At 38.6% G+C, this 17,682-nt stretch overlaps 1 protein-coding gene across 1 annotated transcript in view; it reads left to right on the top strand.

Annotated features, from left to right (window-relative positions):
* Positions 1 to 17,682, top strand: part of CELSR1 (cadherin EGF LAG seven-pass G-type receptor 1) — a 182,383-nt gene that overhangs the window by 116,507 nt on the left and 48,194 nt on the right. Inside the window, exons 9-15 of the mRNA XM_070947154.1 lie at positions 3,669 to 3,835; positions 4,733 to 4,918; positions 6,917 to 7,030; positions 10,161 to 10,335; positions 12,822 to 12,963; positions 14,166 to 14,286; positions 14,673 to 14,856. Coding sequence (XP_070803255.1) covers positions 3,669 to 3,835; positions 4,733 to 4,918; positions 6,917 to 7,030; positions 10,161 to 10,335; positions 12,822 to 12,963; positions 14,166 to 14,286; positions 14,673 to 14,856 — 1,089 coding nt within the window. The remainder of the gene's footprint in view (positions 1 to 3,668; positions 3,836 to 4,732; positions 4,919 to 6,916; positions 7,031 to 10,160; positions 10,336 to 12,821; positions 12,964 to 14,165; positions 14,287 to 14,672; positions 14,857 to 17,682) is intronic.

Below are 17,682 nucleotides of genomic sequence, written 5' to 3'. Positions count from 1 at the left end.
AGCATCTAGTGTGACTAAAAAGGCCAATTCGAGAGTGGCAATCCCACACTGAGGGCAGATACATTCTGTCCCCTGCCCAGCCCCCAGATTTCGCTGGTTCCGGGACTGCCTCTTTGCCTCAGCCTGCCGAACAAGTGTCTCTTCGAATTGGAGAAGGCCATGATGCATCTTTAGCCTCCAAACTGAATGATCGGAGGTCAAGGTTTCCCAGTTGTTAATGTCCATTCCCAGGGCCTTTAGGTCCCTCTTGCAGATATCCTTATATCACAGCTGTGGTCTCCCTCTGAGGCACTTTCCCTGCACTAATTCTCCATACAGGAGATCTTTCGGAATCCGACCATCAGCCATTCTCACGACATGCCCAAGCCAGCGTAGACGTCGCTGTTTCAATAGTGTATACATGCTAGAAATTCCAGCACGTTCCAAGACTGCGCTATTTGGAACTTTGTCCTGTCAGGTGATGCCAAGAATTCGTCAGAGACAGCGCATATGAAAGATGTTCAACTTTCTCTCCTGCCGTGCGTAAAGGGTCCAAGACTCACTGCAGTACAAGAGTGTGCTCAGGACGCAGGCTCTATAGACTGCTATGATTCTATTGTACAGTGTTTGAAAATCACTTTTTTTCTCATTAATCTACACTCAGTACCCCATAATGACAAAGTGAAAATAGAATTTTAGAAAAGTCTGTAAATTTATTAAAAAGAAAAAAAACTGAAATATCATGTTGGCGTAAATATTCATACCTTTCACTCACTACTTTGTTGAAATGCCTTTGGCAACAATTACAGCCTCAGGTCTTTTGGGGTATGATGCAACAAGCTTTGCACACCTGGATTGGGGGATTGTCATTATGGGGTACTGAGTGTAGATTAACGAGGGAAAAATGAATTTCAACAAGTGTGGAATCAGGCTGCAGCATAACAAAATTGACAAAAGTGAAGGGGGTCTGAATACTTCCTGAATGCACTGTATATCTTAACAGAGAACAACGTTCTCATTCATACTCTTCATTGCAATTCTTTGGTTCCCATTTGGCAGCCTCGGTCTTCAAGATTTTTTTTTTTCCATTTGTTCCCAGGTTGGGAATCTGTATTCTGTACTACATCTATGAATCTTTAGCAGATGGCAATGAATGTGAGAGTGTATTTTAAAGTTCATACACATGGAAGATGCTGGCTAGGTTCCTTGAATTTCAGTGTGCCTCCCCTGCCCGAGAATACTTCCTAGATAATACTGTACTGTACAACCAACTCTCGCGTGTTGCAGGAGAAAGTCAGCAATAAGAACAACCTGTAAATATATATTTACAGTGAGAATATCAGCTTTCCACCAATCTTTCTGAGTTGCCTCCATATTGGCTTTAAAAGCAGAAGTTTCAAAATATTAAGTATTTCTAAATATTAAGAGTCGCTGTGGCACAGTGGTTAGAGTGCAGTACTGCAGGCTACTTCTGCTGATCACCGGCTACCAGCAGTTTGGTAGATCGAATCCCACCAGGCTCAAGGTTGACTCAGCCTTCCATCCTTCCGAGGTGGGTAAAATGAGGACCCAGATTGTTGGGGGCAATATGCTGACTTTGTAAACTGCTTAGAGAGGGCTGTAAGACTAAGTGCTATTGCTATTACACTGTACTTCTGCAAACTCCATCTACTTGATGACATTTGGGTACCATAAGGAACAGTGCTCTGAGAACTTGAGTTATCTATTCATAACTTACTAAGTGCATTTAAGAATATAAATGTGAATGCTTTATGCTTCCAAGAAAATGAGAAAATCAGATAGATGAACTGTCTTTCAGAAAACAATTAAAGAATGATTGCTCCCAATATTGCTAATTTGCCTTAATAAGATTCCAAAGAATTATTACTGTGAACAATACTTACGTTCTGCTGTCATTTCTGGTGTACTATGTTTAGAGGATTGGAAAGATCTTTTTCATGCTTTTCTTTCAGCTGATGCAAAATCATTTTGAATCGTTAAGCAGTCATTATTTCTTATTAAGGCTTCTTGTAATAAACTTTGACAGCATGTTAATCTCTAATCACGATTCAAGTCAGAATTTATGTGATGCCTGTTGCAAGCTCTTGTTCCCATTTTGTGATAGAAATTCAGCTAAAGCAAATTCTTAACGCTGTCCTTCTGCATAGCATAATTGTTTTTCTACAGAAATCTACTTTCAAAAACCATTTGATTCATGCTGTTGTCAAGTGTAGGTACATAAATAGGTAAAATCAATTACTTATTTCTTGTAAGATAGATACGTGGACCAGAATGTGCATAAAGAGAAATAAGTAATAAAGGAGAATTTTAACAAATGACCAAATTGAACCAGAAGTAAAAGCACTGAGGGCAATTGCACATTAGGGAACAAAATATATTCATAGGATCAAGTGCTTTCTGCCTGGGGCATAGGTGACACAGCAGCCACAAATTTGAGCTTGTCAGATCCTTTATAAATGTGTTATTTTGCTGCCTCTTGGGGGCCATAAAACTAACACTGTCAGATTCTTAATAGACAGTAATAAATAGCATGCATCCTTGCTATTACCCAGAAATTGTCAGAACTGCATTCCTACATACATTTTTAAACATTATACTGGATTTTGTTACCTTATATAAATTCATAACTAAGCTCAATGCCTTTTTATAACTACAGCTGAGAATAACATGCTTGTTATTCAATATATGGTATTGCTCCAATGGGCAGAAACTTTACAGATGAGCTGTACACAGTAAATATTGGTAAAATGTATAAATTCTCATACTTGTTATTAATATTTGTGTAGCATAAATAGCAGTCTCAGTGTTGCCACACAGAGAAGTATGATTCCTGTGGCAGAAGCCTTCAACTTTTCTAGGCTGTATGTGGGCAATTGGGCATTCTCTATATATTATACAGAATCTGTAGTCCTTTGCTATCAGTATCTAGAGATTGTCTTTTAATTTTGCTGCTTCTTAATTAAATTGTGTAGGTTTTTCACTTTTTTTTGTATTATTGTCTACAAAATCAATAGGCCATGGATTTTTCTGAAGAAACAAGTTTCTACATGTAAAGATAATTTTGCTACCTAAGATAAAGCCACAGCTTATCTGTGCTTCTTGGTTATACAGAGATTCAAAAACATTACTATGAAAGCATAACTGTGGGAACATTGGAATCTATCCAGTAATAAACCCATTTTCATCTACTGCTGTATAGGAGATATTTCCTGTGCCAGCAACAGGCACAAAATGTGATTGGGATCCACAAGCAAATTGAGGAATTTGGAGATTTCAGATTCTCAGTTGATTAAAAATAGCAATAGAAAAAATAAATAAACCCAACATAAAATTATATAGAAGAAATAAAGAAAACTTGAGATTAACCAAAACCGGTATTCTTCTGAAAAGGCTTTATTCTGGACAGAGAGCTCTTTTTTTCTTATTTACTTTTTTCTTTAGACTTAAGTTAATAACATTTGGATTTATGCCATACGCTAAATAAATAAAGAAAATTGAATTTCTAATGAAAAGGAAGGGAGATCCCAGAAGCTAAAAGTCTCTTGACCTTATTTATCCTTACTGGTACCATGCAGTACTCATTTCTGGTATAATTAAGAATTTTCCTCTCATTCTAAAATACTTGATTAAGTAATCCTGCTTTGTCTCCTCTTTGCCTTGTGTTATAGCAATGCCTTTTCCTCAGCGTTTCACTGGGGAAAGCATCATCACCTGGAATAATCTTGATATCACTATTTCTATACCATGGTATATTGGCCTAATGTTTAGAACTCGCAAGGTTAATGGTGTGTTAATGCAAGCCGATGCGGGAGTATCATCTAAGATTAATATACAGGTATGTTAGCTTATCAACTCAATCACAACAAGGGAATGTCATTAGATAACAAATGGCAAATGGTAAAATGTCTTTGCTTAGCCATGAAGACAATTCAACAGTACAGTCTTATGCATATTTCATTTACAACCGGCTCTGGGATGTATCTTAAAAGCAAAGCAGGTTGAACAAACCTGAAGTTGGCCATCCTTGAAGTTGCAGAATATCACAAAACTGTAGAGTTCACTCACCCTATAATCAGAGCAGTCTTAAATAGGGAATGAGAAGAGTAAAAGACTAGCTTTTCAGTTCCCCCTGTTTGTTTTAGCAGAAGGAAAAATACTTTTGCCACAGTGGTGGGGTTCAAAATTTTTTTACTACTGGTTCTGTGGGCGTGGCTTGGTGGGCATGGCAGCGAAGGATACTGTAAAATCTCCATTCCCTCCCCACTCCAGGGGAAGGTTACTGCAAAGTTCCCATTTCCTCCCGATCAGCTGGGACTTGGGAGGCAGAGAATAGATGGGGGCAGGGCCAGTCAGAGGTGGTGTTTACCAGTTCTCCGAACTACTGAAAATTTCCACTACCGGTTCTCCAGAACTGGTCAGAACCTGCTGAATCCCACCTCTGCTTTGCCAAATCAAGACTGTTTTAACTATTAATCAACGCCTATAGATCTAGAAGAGTGGACAATCTTTAATTGAGAGTTGTCACTCATAGTGGACCTAATACTGAATATAAGTAGAATATTGGTCTACATATTAATTATCTGCTGAAGAATAAATAATAAAGTTGTCAAAATATAACCTGTATTTTATACTTATTTTCCAAGAATTGCATGTATATTTCAATGTATATATAGCATTTTCCCAGCAATTTTAGGTTGTTTTTTTTTCATCAACTAAAGTTATGTTTCAACAGATACTGAATAAATATGTGGTATTTGAGGTCTATGATGGACAGAATCAGGTGGCCAGTTTGAAGATGAGCCAGGTGCGGATCAATGATGGCGAATGGCATCATTTGCTAATAGAGCTGAAGAGTGCAAAAGACGGCAAAGACATCAAGTATCTTGCAGTTGTGTCCTTGGATTATGGCATGTATCAGGTAAATTGACATCTATAACCTTTCATTATCAAAACGAGACAGGAATGGCCAAACTAGGTGTCAGCATGCGAGAATGAAGTAATTTCTCACTGCTTCTATCATAGATTCAGAAATCTATTTTTCTTTAAAAGTTGTGTTATAATCTGCCAGCTATCATATAATATATGATAATATAATCTTAACCTGCTATCATTCAGGTGTCCATATTGAACTCAAGTACATCTGCAGCTGGGGAAAATTCTGGAGGAAACAGATTATTTAGACATGTTTCAATCAGATTTCAGACTAGGATTTAATACTAAGAAAGTTTTGATTGCAGTTATAGATGACTTGTGGTAGAACCAAGATGGCTGGTGGTCCATCAATCCATGTGCTCCTCAGTATCAGTTTTGATATTAATATATATCTGACCTGGCCCCTGAGGATCAGAGGATCCTTTTTTTTTTATGATTCTCTTCCTTTCTCTGGAGACATTTCTGATTGGTTGGTGGGCAGAGGGTGCTTCATTCCATTGTGGGATGTTCCAAAGTTCTACTTCCTCTTCCTTTTCAGCATCTCTATAAAATCACAGGATGAGGTCATCTGCCAGTTTGTGGTTCAGTGTCATCAATATGCTGATGATACCAAGTTATATATTTCAACCCCAGTGTGCCAAGGGAGGCTGGCAAGATTCTACCCCAGTGCTGGAGGTTGTGAGGGTTTGGATAGGGAAGAATTATCTCTTGACTCAATCCTAACAATATTGAGTAGCTGTAGGTATTCAGGCCACCTAGATCCATCATTAGAGCCGTGGTGGCGCAGTAGTTAGAATGCAGTTCTGCAGGCTACTTTTGCTGACTGCCAGCTGACTGCAATTTGGCAGATCGAATCTCACCAGGCTTAAAGTTGACTCAGTCTTCCATCCTTCGGAGGTCAGTAAAATGAGGACTCAATATGCTGACTTTGTAAAACTGCTTAGAGAGGGCTATAAAAAGCACTGTGAAGTGGCATATAAGTCTAAGTGCTATTGCTATTGTTAACATTGAATGAGGTTGCATTTGGCCATTTAAAAGTGCATGCAGTCTGTATGTCTTCCTGGAAAAACAGGATACAGCGCTATGAGCAGTGATGACAATGCCTCAATATGCCCACTTAACACAACAGCTTCACCAGCTGCACTGGGGGTGGCCAGTTTGCTTCTGGGTATGATTCAAGGAGCTGGTTGCTACCCATAAAACCCTACATGGTATAGGACATGGTTATACGAGAGACTACATGTCTCCCACAATATCTGTCCAGCCAATTTAGTCTGGATTCGTGTGTTCTCAATTCCTTCAATTAACTCCAGCTGTTGGGATCTCAGAAGGATGCCTTCCTTATAGCGGTGCCTCCTTTGTGCAATGAGTTTCCCCCCCCCCAAGAATTTGACACCCTCCCCTTTGAGGAAGGTTAGTGAAGTCCTCTTTGGATTTTGTGGGCTTGTTTCTTTTTTTTGTAACTCCCTTTTTTTGTCATCTTTGCCATTTTAAAAAAATATTTTGTACTTTTTTCTTGTTTTTTATTCGTGAATTCGTTTATTATTTGTTGGAAGTTGGGTGGCAAACCTTTAATTAATGTTCAAGTCCTTCAAACCTTGCCTAGCAGGACAGGGAAAACCGAACTACATGGGCATATAATTCTATCAAGATGGATTTCATGATATCCAAAGCCTACATAGAGTACACTGGATTCTGCTGGAAGATTTAATACTACTTGACATCTATCTCTTAGTGACAGAAGATTTATTCACTCATGGAGGATTAATTACCATTTTCACTTATTTCTTGAAATTGCGTTGAACAGGGGAAAGCATTGTACTTTTTGGAATGGCTTCCTTATCGGAAGCACAACATGGATAGCTTCTATTACCGCTTTCAGACCTATTCTTGCTTTTTTTTTAAAAAAAAATTATCAGTGAAATACTGTAACTAAGAATTTACGGAAAAGCTTTAATCATCTTTCCTCTTTTCCTCTTTTTAGAGCACTGTACAGATCGGAAATCAGTTACCTGGACTAAAAATGAAAAGCATTATTGTAGGAGGGGTCTCTGGAGATCTAGCCTCTGTGCAGCAGGGCTTCTATGGCTGTCTACAGGTGAAAATAGAAAATAAATAACTTTACATTAACTATGAGAAGAATTCTAGCTTCGTCAAAGACAAGAGAAGGGAAAGAGCAGAAAGAAAATGAGCAATGTTTTGTTTAAAAGTGCCTAATTATATGAGCTTAAGTGCCTAATTATAAGCTTAAGTTTCTTTGATTTTAATTGAATTTATTCCGTTGGAATTGCATTCAGATGTTTTAATTACTTGGGAATGTTATTCTGTAAAACATTCAGAAGAGGCTCCTATGCAAAACACATCAATGGAAACTAAGCACTATTTTTGACATATTAAAGCAGCTTTATCCCCTGGAAGACTCACACAGCCACTTCAAAAAGTGTCTCCAGTTGTCTGCACATCCATGTGTAAATCATAGGCAATAGCAGGGGTGAACTCCAACAGGTTCTGAACGGTTCTAGAAAACCGGTAGCGGAAATTTTGAGTAGTTCGGGGAATCGCCAAATACCACTTCTGGCTAGCCCCAGAGTGGGGTGGGAATGGGGATTTTGCAGTATCCTTTCCCTGGAGTGGGGTGGGAATGGAGATTTTGCAGTATCCTTCCCCTGCCATGCCCACAAAGCCACGTCCACCAAGCCACACCATGCCCACAAAGCCACACCCACAGAACCGGTAGTAAAAAAGTTTGGATTTCACCACTGGGCAATAGGTTCTGGGGTTACCAGCAGAGTCAATGTGCATAGAGACAGACCTGCAGACGGTTTTGGAAAGCCTTCAAAGCAATTTTGTGAACCTTTCAAAAGATGCAGCTTCTTTTAGCACTTTGAGGAGGGATGTTCTGTTCATGGTTTATGAAACAACTTTTTTTAAAGATTCTTTGCTCAAATCTACACTTAACAACTTAGTTTTAAGAAAAACAGGGTTTTGATCTAATACTTCTCATTGACTGATTCGATTTTTGGAAAGTCAGAGATCTCATCGCATTAATTATACATCAGGATGGTGTCAGCCATGAATAAACCACAGTGACCATGGATGTGGACTCTCAATATTTCCAGCATGGAAAGAGCAAGGGACATACATTAATCTCAATGTGGGCCTTTGTTCTAATCCCAAACTGTAATTTAGTGGAGTTCATAAACTAATGTCTGAAATAGGTTCATTTCTTTTTAAAACATCCACCAAAATCTTTAAATATAAATACCCAGGAATTAAAATGTTTGTAACTTTGGTTCTGGTTGGGGTGGCTATACATAGGGCAGCCCTTGAAAATTATTGGGAAGCTTATGGTGCAGAATACAGTGGCACAGGTATTGCCACTGTATTCTGGGTACATCTCATTATGCCCACAAAGAAACCAATAGTCTCTGCACTGACTGGTTCCTGATAGATATATAGGTGTGATTCAAAGTGCTGGTGGTTTTCTTTAAAGACTTAAGTGGCATAAGAACATGTTTCTTCAGGGATTAAAAGTAAAGATAAAGGTTCCCCTCGCACATATGTGCTAGTCGTTCCTGACTCTAGGGGGCAGTGCTCATCTCGGTTTCAAAGCCAAAGAGCCAGCACTGTCCAAAGACGTCTGCGTGGTCATGTGGCCAGCATGACTAAACGCCAAAGGTGCATGGAACGCTGTTACCTTCCCACCAAAAGTGGTCCCTATTTTTCTACTTGCATTTTTACGTGCTTTCGAACTGCTGGGTTGGCAGAAGCTGGGACAAGTAACGGGAGCTCACCCCATTATGCGGCACTAGGGATTCGAACCGCCAAACTGCCGACCTTTCGATCGACAAGCTCAGTGTCTTAGCCACCGAGCCACCGCGTCCTACTTTCTTCAGGGATTACCTTCTCCCAAAAATATCTGCCTGCTCCACACACTTCTACATGGAATGCGTGTTCTGGTTCCCGCTTTTAAGTCTTTTCACTTTATGGCAGAATTCCCTAATCTTTCTGGCTTTGTGGGAAGAGGGGATGCTTCTGCACCAGCTGCAGGCAAGTTCGTGCGCATGCATAGCTCAATTTGTGCAAGCAGCAGGCACGCTCACCCACCGCTCACGCAAATGGAATGTGCGCATGTACTTGCCCGCTGCTTGTGCAAGTGGGGTTGCGTATGCGCATACAAGAGTTCACCTACCTCTTCTGAGGCCTGGTAATGGGCCGCAGCCTGGGGGTTGGGGACCCCTGCTCTATGGGACTTAGGAAGTTTGCCTTTCCCTGTGTTCTGGGACAATTTCCCTCCTCACCCCAAATACTACAAGCCCCAACTTTGTCTCAGGGAAAGCCCTGAAAACTTAGCTTTTCTCACAGGCATTTGGGAACAGTTGAATGGGAGTCCCCTATTGGTTGTTTTATTATGGATCCTGTTTGCTATTTTAAAAGTCTCTACTTCATATTTTTACTTTATGTATGTTTTAATGTTATGGGAGTTGGTTTATTGTTTGTTTTTAGTTGTGGTACACCACCCAGAGATATACTTTTAAAGTTGGGCAGTCTTATAAATCTAGTAAATAAATAGATACTGTATTTTTTGGAGTATAAGATGCACCTTTTTCCCCCCTAAAAGGGGGTTAAAATTTAGGTGCATCTTATACACTGAATGTAGCCCTGCCCACCCACTGGCTCCCACCCTTTGGCCTCTGCCTTGCAGCAGTTACCTCCTTGCAAGCAAACAGCAAGAAAAAACAGCTCCTTTCAGCATCAGCACAGCCTAATTAGCACAAGTTGATTGGATTGGCCTCCCGATTCTCAACTGATTTGCTCTCAGCTGTTTTGTGCAGGGCTCTGCTGCTTGCCGCAAAGAGGTAAATTGCTGGAGCAGATTTTTTTTTCCCCTTGTGCTAATCAAGCTATGCTGAAAACGAAAATGAAAGTAAAGCAGGCTGTTTGCTGCAACCAGGCAAAATTGCTGGGAGGCAGAGACAGAGGGAGATTTCTTTTTCTTCTTTTCCTCACCAAAAAAGGTAGGTGTGTCTTATACTCCGAAAAATAAACGTGTTGGGCTTAACCAAGATGCGTTTAAGCAAAAATAGAAGTGAAAGTTTGCCAAAGTCTTTCTGTGATTACAAGAAAGGAGTAAGTAAAATAGTTTCTCCTATAGCAGTTCAACTCTATGCTTTTTATTGGGATATATATTAGTTGGTTATTCCTTTGGTCTCTTTTCTTCTTTTCAGGGAGTGAGGATGGGAGAAACATCTACAAATGTTGCTACATTGAACATGAAACAGGCAGTCAAGATTAATGTCAAGGATGGCTGTGAAATAGACAACCCTTGTGATTCTAATCCTTGTCCCCTTCACAGCTCTTGTAGTGATGACTGGGACAGCTATTCATGTATCTGTGACCCAGGTAATTATGACTTGTAGCAAGTTGATCATAATATCCAGGGTTCTGGATTTTATAGAACTGCATGTTTAAGAATGTTTTCCTATAATTGGGCAGCCGAACAGAAATTCATGTTTATAATCTCATGCAAGAGAATGATGATACTAAGATGGCAGGAATACCCAACACCCTAGATGACAGGCTCAAGATCCAGATGGATCTTGACAGACTTGAACACTGAGCCCTATCTAACAAAATGAAATTCAATGTAGAAAAAAGTAAATTCTTACACTTAGGCAAAAACCAAAAGTACACATATAGACTGGGTGAAACCAGGCTTAATAGCAATGACTGTGAGAGGGATCTTGGAGTCTTAGTGGACAATTTGCTAAATAGGAGCTAGCAGTGTGCTGCGGCAGCCAAAAAAGCCAATGCAATCCTAAATTGCAATAACAGAGGAATACAATCAAGATCAAGTGAGGTACTAATACCACTCTATAAAGCCTTAGTAAGACCCACACCTAGAATACTGCATCCAGTTTTGGTCACCACACTATAAAAAAAGATGTTGAGACTCTAGAAAGAGTGCAGAGAAGAGCAACAAAGATGATTAGGGGACTGGAGGGTAAACCATATGAAGAATGGTTACAGGAACTGGGCATGGCTAGTCTAGTGAAGAGAAGGACAAGGTGAGACATGATAGCAGTGTTCCAATATTTGAAGGGCTGCCACAGAGAGGAGGGGGTCAAGCTTATTTTCCAAAGCAAAGGAATAATGGATGGAAACTGAAGAAGGAGACATTCAACCTGGAAATAAGGAGAAATTTTCTGACAGTGAGAGAAATCAACCAATGGAACAGAAGTTGCCTTCAGAAGTAATCATCTTCTGCACACACCCTTCTGAATGAGGCTCTGTAGCTCTCTCTCTTATTACTTTCTCAAGCGTCACCATCTTCATTCTTTTGGGGGGAAGTGAAGAAAATGCAACAATATCTATCCAAACTAAACAAACAATCCAGAATTTCTTATTTATATTTGTAACTTGAAGAATTTCCAATGTCCACTTCTTGCCCCATAACATGAGTGTTGAAAAAGAAAATAGATAATTTATATACAATTGAATATGATCACAAGATTAAACATGATCGAAATATAAAATGGAATTGTTATTTGCTTAAACTTTAAAACAATATTAGTTTTAAAAAAGTATTTTAACCTGATTTATATAATTCAGGTTTTTTTTTCCTAGACTGAGTTTTGTTTTGAGCCTTAAACTGCATAACTGACATGTTAATCCATATTTACTTTAAAAGTAAATCCCAATAATTATGTTTAATGTAAAGTTTAATAGGGTTAATACATGCTTCCTATTATGCTACTACACAGCTTATTTCCAAACCCTTTTGTCTGAGATTATAGCTCCTGAACAACTTCTATTTGTGAGGTACTTGTTAGGCATATCATTAAGCCCTTTTTTAAACATTCAGAAATCAACGAGCATATTTTAAATTAGTTCCTTTAATATCTTAAGCAGCATAGTACTTAAGTTGCTTCCATACGTGACTGCACAATCTTGGATCATCCTGTACTACAGTAGTGGCCAAAATTGTGGAAACCTTTTGGGAAAAGAGTATTTTTGAGGTTTGATGGCTAATAACAACACCACTTTTTTTTGGAGTTTCAAGATAATCCTATTCCACTGCTGGAATGGCCTGGGAATAGCCCAGACCTTAACCCAATTGAAAATCTATGGAGCCGACTAAAGAAACTTGTTAGTCAGAAGCGACCCACCAATAAAACCCAGTTAATAGAAGCAATCATTTAATCTTGGTTTCACATTATTACAGCTGCAGAACTAAAAGACTTGATTCATTCCATGGGAAGATGTTGTAAGGCCGTAATTCATGCTAAAGGTTACCCAACTAAGTATTAACTGACATGGTGATCATTTTTGTATATCTCATTTTTTCTATGATGATAATTTTTGTATATCTCATTTTTTCTACGAGTTTCACTTTTCTTCTTTCTACTCAAAGTTGTTGCATTACATTCTTGATTAAATTTTCCATTGATATATAATTTTATGGTACTACTCCAAAAAAAAGTGGTGTTATTGGCTAGTTTTAGAAAATACACTTTTCCTAAATGGTTTCCACAATTTTGGCCACTACTGTATACTGTATGTGGTTTCACCAGTAGTGGGTTGCAATTTTGGTCACTACTGGTTTGCTCGCGCATGCGCGATACTTCTGCTTCTGTCATTTCTGTCCAGGTGGGTGGGTGGAGCCTCCCGTTGCCACCGCTACCAGTTCGCCTGCTCTGGGGCGAACTGGTAGCAATCCACCATTAGGTTTCACTCTTTCTAAACAGAAATAACTTTCTGATGACTGTACAAAAGGGTCTTGATAATTCAAGAAGTGTTCTCAGTGTCCAATTTTGTTTATTTCTGAGAATTTTAGAACCATTACTAATTTCTCAGTTTTCTCTCTGCCTATAACCTTGTTTTCTCAGGGTACTTTGGGACGGACTGTGTTGATGTTTGTAGTTTGAACCCATGTGAACATGTCTCTACTTGCATTCATAAACCAAGCTCTTCTCATGGATACACCTGTGAATGTGGACAAAGCTATTACGGACAGTACTGTGAAAGCAAGTAAGCAAAGGACTTTAGCTAGTTTTCTTTTCCTTTCTAAATACAGGTAATCCTCGACTTATGGCCACAATTGAGCCCAAAGTTTATATTGCTAACTGAGAAAATCGTTAAGTGAGTTTTGCCCCATTTTACGACCTTTCTTGCCACATTTGTTAAGTGAATCGGTGCAGTTGTTAAATTAGTAACACGGTTGTTAAGTGAATCTGGCTTCCCAATGATCTCTGCTTGTCAGAATGTCACAAAAGGGGATCACATGACCCTGGGACACTGCAACCGTCATAAATATGAGTCAGCTGTTAAGCATCCGAATGTAAATCACATGACCATGGGGATGCTGCAATGGTCATAAGTGTGAAAAATGGTAATAAGTTATAAGGTAATAAAGGTAAGGTAATAAGGTAATAAAATAACTATTTTCAGTGCGGTTGTAACTTTGAATGGTCACTAAATGAACTGTTGTAAGTCGAGGATTACCTATACTCTCCACAATCTCTCTCACACACAAACGTACATAAAAGTGAACCATTATGTTCCAAACAAAATATGTGAGATAATTTATTTAGTCTTTTAATTTTATTCATACCATTCTATTGTATTTTTTATTGGGAAATTTTCCATGTTGAGTTCAATTCCTAGTGACTTCTTGGCAACAATACAGAAACAGCTTGCTCTTGCCTTCTTCTGGCATGCATGTTTGTCTTCCCAATCTAACTACAATCCTGGGATTTCCTTGTGTTTTTCCATTCAAAGTACTAGCCAGTTCTGACTCTATTCAGCTTCCTGAGATAAGTCATGGTTGGCTAGGTGCCATCACACAATTGATGTTGGAGAGCCTTGGTGGCACAGCAGACTAAAGTGCTGTTAAGTAGCACCAGCTGCCTGCAATTACTGCAAGTTCAAATCTCACCAGGCTCAAGGTTGACTCAGCCTTCCATCCTTTCGAGATAGGTAAAATGAGGACCCGGATTGTGGGGGCAATAAGCTGACTTTGTATAAAAAAGAACACCGCTTGGGGGGGGGGAAGCCCTACTAAGCAGGTATATACAAAAGTATGAAGGCTATTGCTTAACGCATTGTAAGCCGCCCTGAGTCTCCAGAGAAGGGTGGCATATAAATCGAACCAATAAATATATATTGTCTTTACTTAATTTTGAAAGAAAGTAGCGATTCTTACATCTTTCAACATTCCAATTCCTCTTTAGAATTGATCTACCTTGTCCCAGAGGCTGGTGGGGAAATCCTATTTGTGGGCCATGTAATTGTGAGATCAGTAAAGGATTTGATCCTGACTGCAATAAGACAAATGGAGCCTGTCGATGTAAGGTAAGGAACGAATCATTCTTTCTATCACACTTCAGGCTGCTTAGGCAATTCAGAAATGAATAATATTGATGAGATTTAACTTAAATCTCCATACATCTTCAAAACCTATAAATTCCTTTTTATATCCTTGGTTTTAACAGTTACTTTTCAAGAAAAAAAATAAGGGTAGATTTGGGAGTTGTCTTAATAAGAATTATCAATTTTTATTTCCATGTTACATTTTGAAACTTGAAAAAGTCCAGCTGTTGGACATGAAAAATATATTTTAAGTATCATTTTTCCTGGGGGAAAAAAAAGTCAGGATTTGTGAGTTTTTTTATAATCCTAGGTTCAAAACATTTCATTTCTGGTAGCCTTGACTGACTGATGGGTTTTCATCTTTCCAGATAAACTATTACCGACCACAGAAAAATGACTCCTGCTATCCATGTGATTGTTTCCCTTCTGGTTCCCATACTCGCACTTGTGACATGGAAACTGGACAATGTCCCTGCAAATCAGGAGTGATTGGACGACAATGCAATCGCTGTGATAATCCCTTTGCTGAAGTTACACCTCATGGATGCGAAGGTATTTATTTGGTTTGCCATTCGCTACATTTGAAAATTTGCCCCCCATTTGGAGCAGTGTTGACTGCCATAGATGTAAATAAAACCTAGATATAGCCCCTTACCTATACGGGTAGTCCTCAACTTATGACCACAATTGAACCCAAAATTTCTATTCTTAAGTGAGACATTTGTTAAGTGAATTTTCTCATTTTACGACCTTTCTTGCCTTAGTTGTTAAGTGAACCACTGCAGTTGATAAGTTAGTAACCCAGTTGTTAAGGGAATCTGGCTTCTCCACTGAATTTGCTTGTCAGAAGGTTGCAAAATGGGATCACATGACCCCGGGAAACAGCAACGGTCATAAATATGAACCAGTTGCCAAGCATCCGGATTTTGATCACATGATCACGGAGATGCTAGAAAGGTTGTAACTCTGAAAAACGGTCATAAGTCACTTTTTTCAGTGCCGTTGTAACTTTGAATGGCCACTAAGCTGTTGAAAGTCGACGATTACCTGTATCTATTTTTCGTCATCTACTGATGAAGAATTTGAACTTGAGGATTAAATTGTTTCATGGAATTGACTACCTCTGAGGCCTCTGGAAAATAAGATTGGTAGGCGCAAATGTTCTTCCTGGCACAAAAATAGGGAGAGGATCCTTCTGTTGTCTAGACACCAGCAGCTTGTGCCCTGCTGTGATCCATCTTTCATGCTGTGCCATGGGAACAAATAACAGTTCTATGGAGAAAATCCAAACCAAGCTACATTGGTATTGATTGAGAGCTAATGAATCAGTTGAGAGTGAAAAGGCTGGACTCTGAGCAGTGAGCTTGTCATCCTTTTTCCGTTCTGTACATCGGTGGTGGGATTCAAATTTTTTTACTACCGGTTCTGTGGGCGTGGCATGGTGGGCATGGCAGGGAAAGGATACTGTAAAATCTCCATTCCCTCCCCACTCCAGGGGAAGGTTACTACAAAATCCCCATTTCCTCCTGATCAGCTGGGACTCAGGAGGCAGAGAATAGATGGGGGCGGGGCCAGGTAGAGGCGATATTTACCGGTTCACCAAACTACTCAAAATTTCCGCTACCGGTTCTCCAGAACTGGTCAGAACCTGCTGAATCCCACCTCTGCTGTACATGCTCTACAGCTTTCGTATTTAAAAGCTTCAGTAGTCCATGTATTTCTTCTGATATTGGATTCTTTGAATCCTCCCTTCCACTTGCTCCCATCAAGACTTTTGTGGTTGGTTTTAGAAATATCCAAAGGACAAACACAGCTGTCATAGTTTTATATTTAAAGCATCTAAGCATATAACTAGTGAACCTGAAGCATTTTTTGCATCCATATATGACTATACTTGTATTGTATACATATATGATTATACTTGTATACTTGCAACCAAGAACTAAGGAGAAATTTCCTGTCAGTTAGAACAATTAACCAGTGGAACAACTTGCCTCCAGAAGTTGTGAATGCTCCAACACTGGAAGTTTTTAAGAAGATGTTGGATAATCATTTGTCTGAAATAATGTAGGGTTTCCTGCCTAAGCAGGGGGTTGGACTAGAAGACCTCCAAGGTCCCTTCCAACTCTGTTATCCTATTCTATTCTATTAGCATATTTTGTGCATGGTTTACTGTAAATTTTCTTTTATGTACTCCAAGAGCATATGCACCAAGAGAAATTCTTTGTGTGTCCAATTACATGTGGCCAATAAAGAATTCTATTCTATTCTATTCTATTCTATTCTATTCTATTCTATTCTATTCTATTCTATTCTATTCTATTCTATTCTATTCTATTCTATTCTATTCTATATGAAGTGGAAAGCTACTAGAAATAGTAGATTAGATTTGGTAGAATTTAGATTCCTTCTAATTAGAGATGGCTCATTATTGAATATCCTTCCTAGACTGGTTTGAATAATTTGTATTCCCAGTGCCAAAAAGACATTATTTTATCTACCATTCAGGATTAATGTTAGCCCTGTGATTGTTTTACTTGTCTGTTAATGTGTTGGAGGTTTTTTATTCTCCTTAGCAATTTTACTGAAGGATAGTTGATTCAGGAGTTGGTTCTGAAGCACCTTTTTTCCCCCCTTGAGAAAAGCATAGTTTTGCCAAGCTTTTAATTTCGCATTCTTGTTTTAATCTGAGGTTTAAATTTCTTTGTATTTTAATCATTGTTCGCTATCTTCAATTCTCAATGAAGCAGCAAGGAAGAAGATAAATCAATTTTATAGAAAGGAATTAAATTTCAGGATAAATATAGGCTGATCGTCCTTGAGAGATTTGCTTTGATTAAATACTATCATGGCAAACTCAATTTAAGCAGTATAACAATAAATTATAAATAATGGTACTTTTTGGTTGGAACCCTTGCAGAAAGAAAGTTTTTGTTTTGTTCTTTATTTCTTTTTCAATCCTTTGAATCAAATGGTGTTAATAACTTAAGAGTATAAACATTACACTACAAGATTATATACACTAATGCAGTGGTCACCAACTGGTGGTCCATGGACCACTATTTATTTATTTATTTATTTATTTATTTATTTATTTATTTATTTATTTATTTATTTAAATTTCTATACCGCCCTTCTCCAATATAGGACTCAGGGCGGTGAACAGCCAAAGTAAAAACAAGACATACATACAAAACATACAAAATCTAAAAAACTAATTAAAATAATTAAATATCTTGGCCATAATTAAAACTGTTCCAATTTAAAATCAATTTAAAATTTGACTCAAGCCAGCCCAGCTAGTTGAAATAAATGGGTTTTCAGGGCCCGACGAAAAATCCGGAGGTCTGTTATTGTACGTAACTCTGGGGGGAGGTT

The sequence above is a fragment of the Pituophis catenifer genome, unplaced genomic scaffold (genome assembly GCF_029215685.1).
Source record: "Pituophis catenifer annectens isolate HBS135680 unplaced genomic scaffold, rPitCat1.0.hap2 SCAF_7, whole genome shotgun sequence".
Lineage (NCBI taxonomy): Eukaryota > Metazoa > Chordata > Lepidosauria > Squamata > Colubridae > Pituophis > Pituophis catenifer.
The sequence above is the reverse complement of the archived record's forward strand: the minus strand, read 5'-3'. Positions and strand labels throughout refer to the sequence as shown.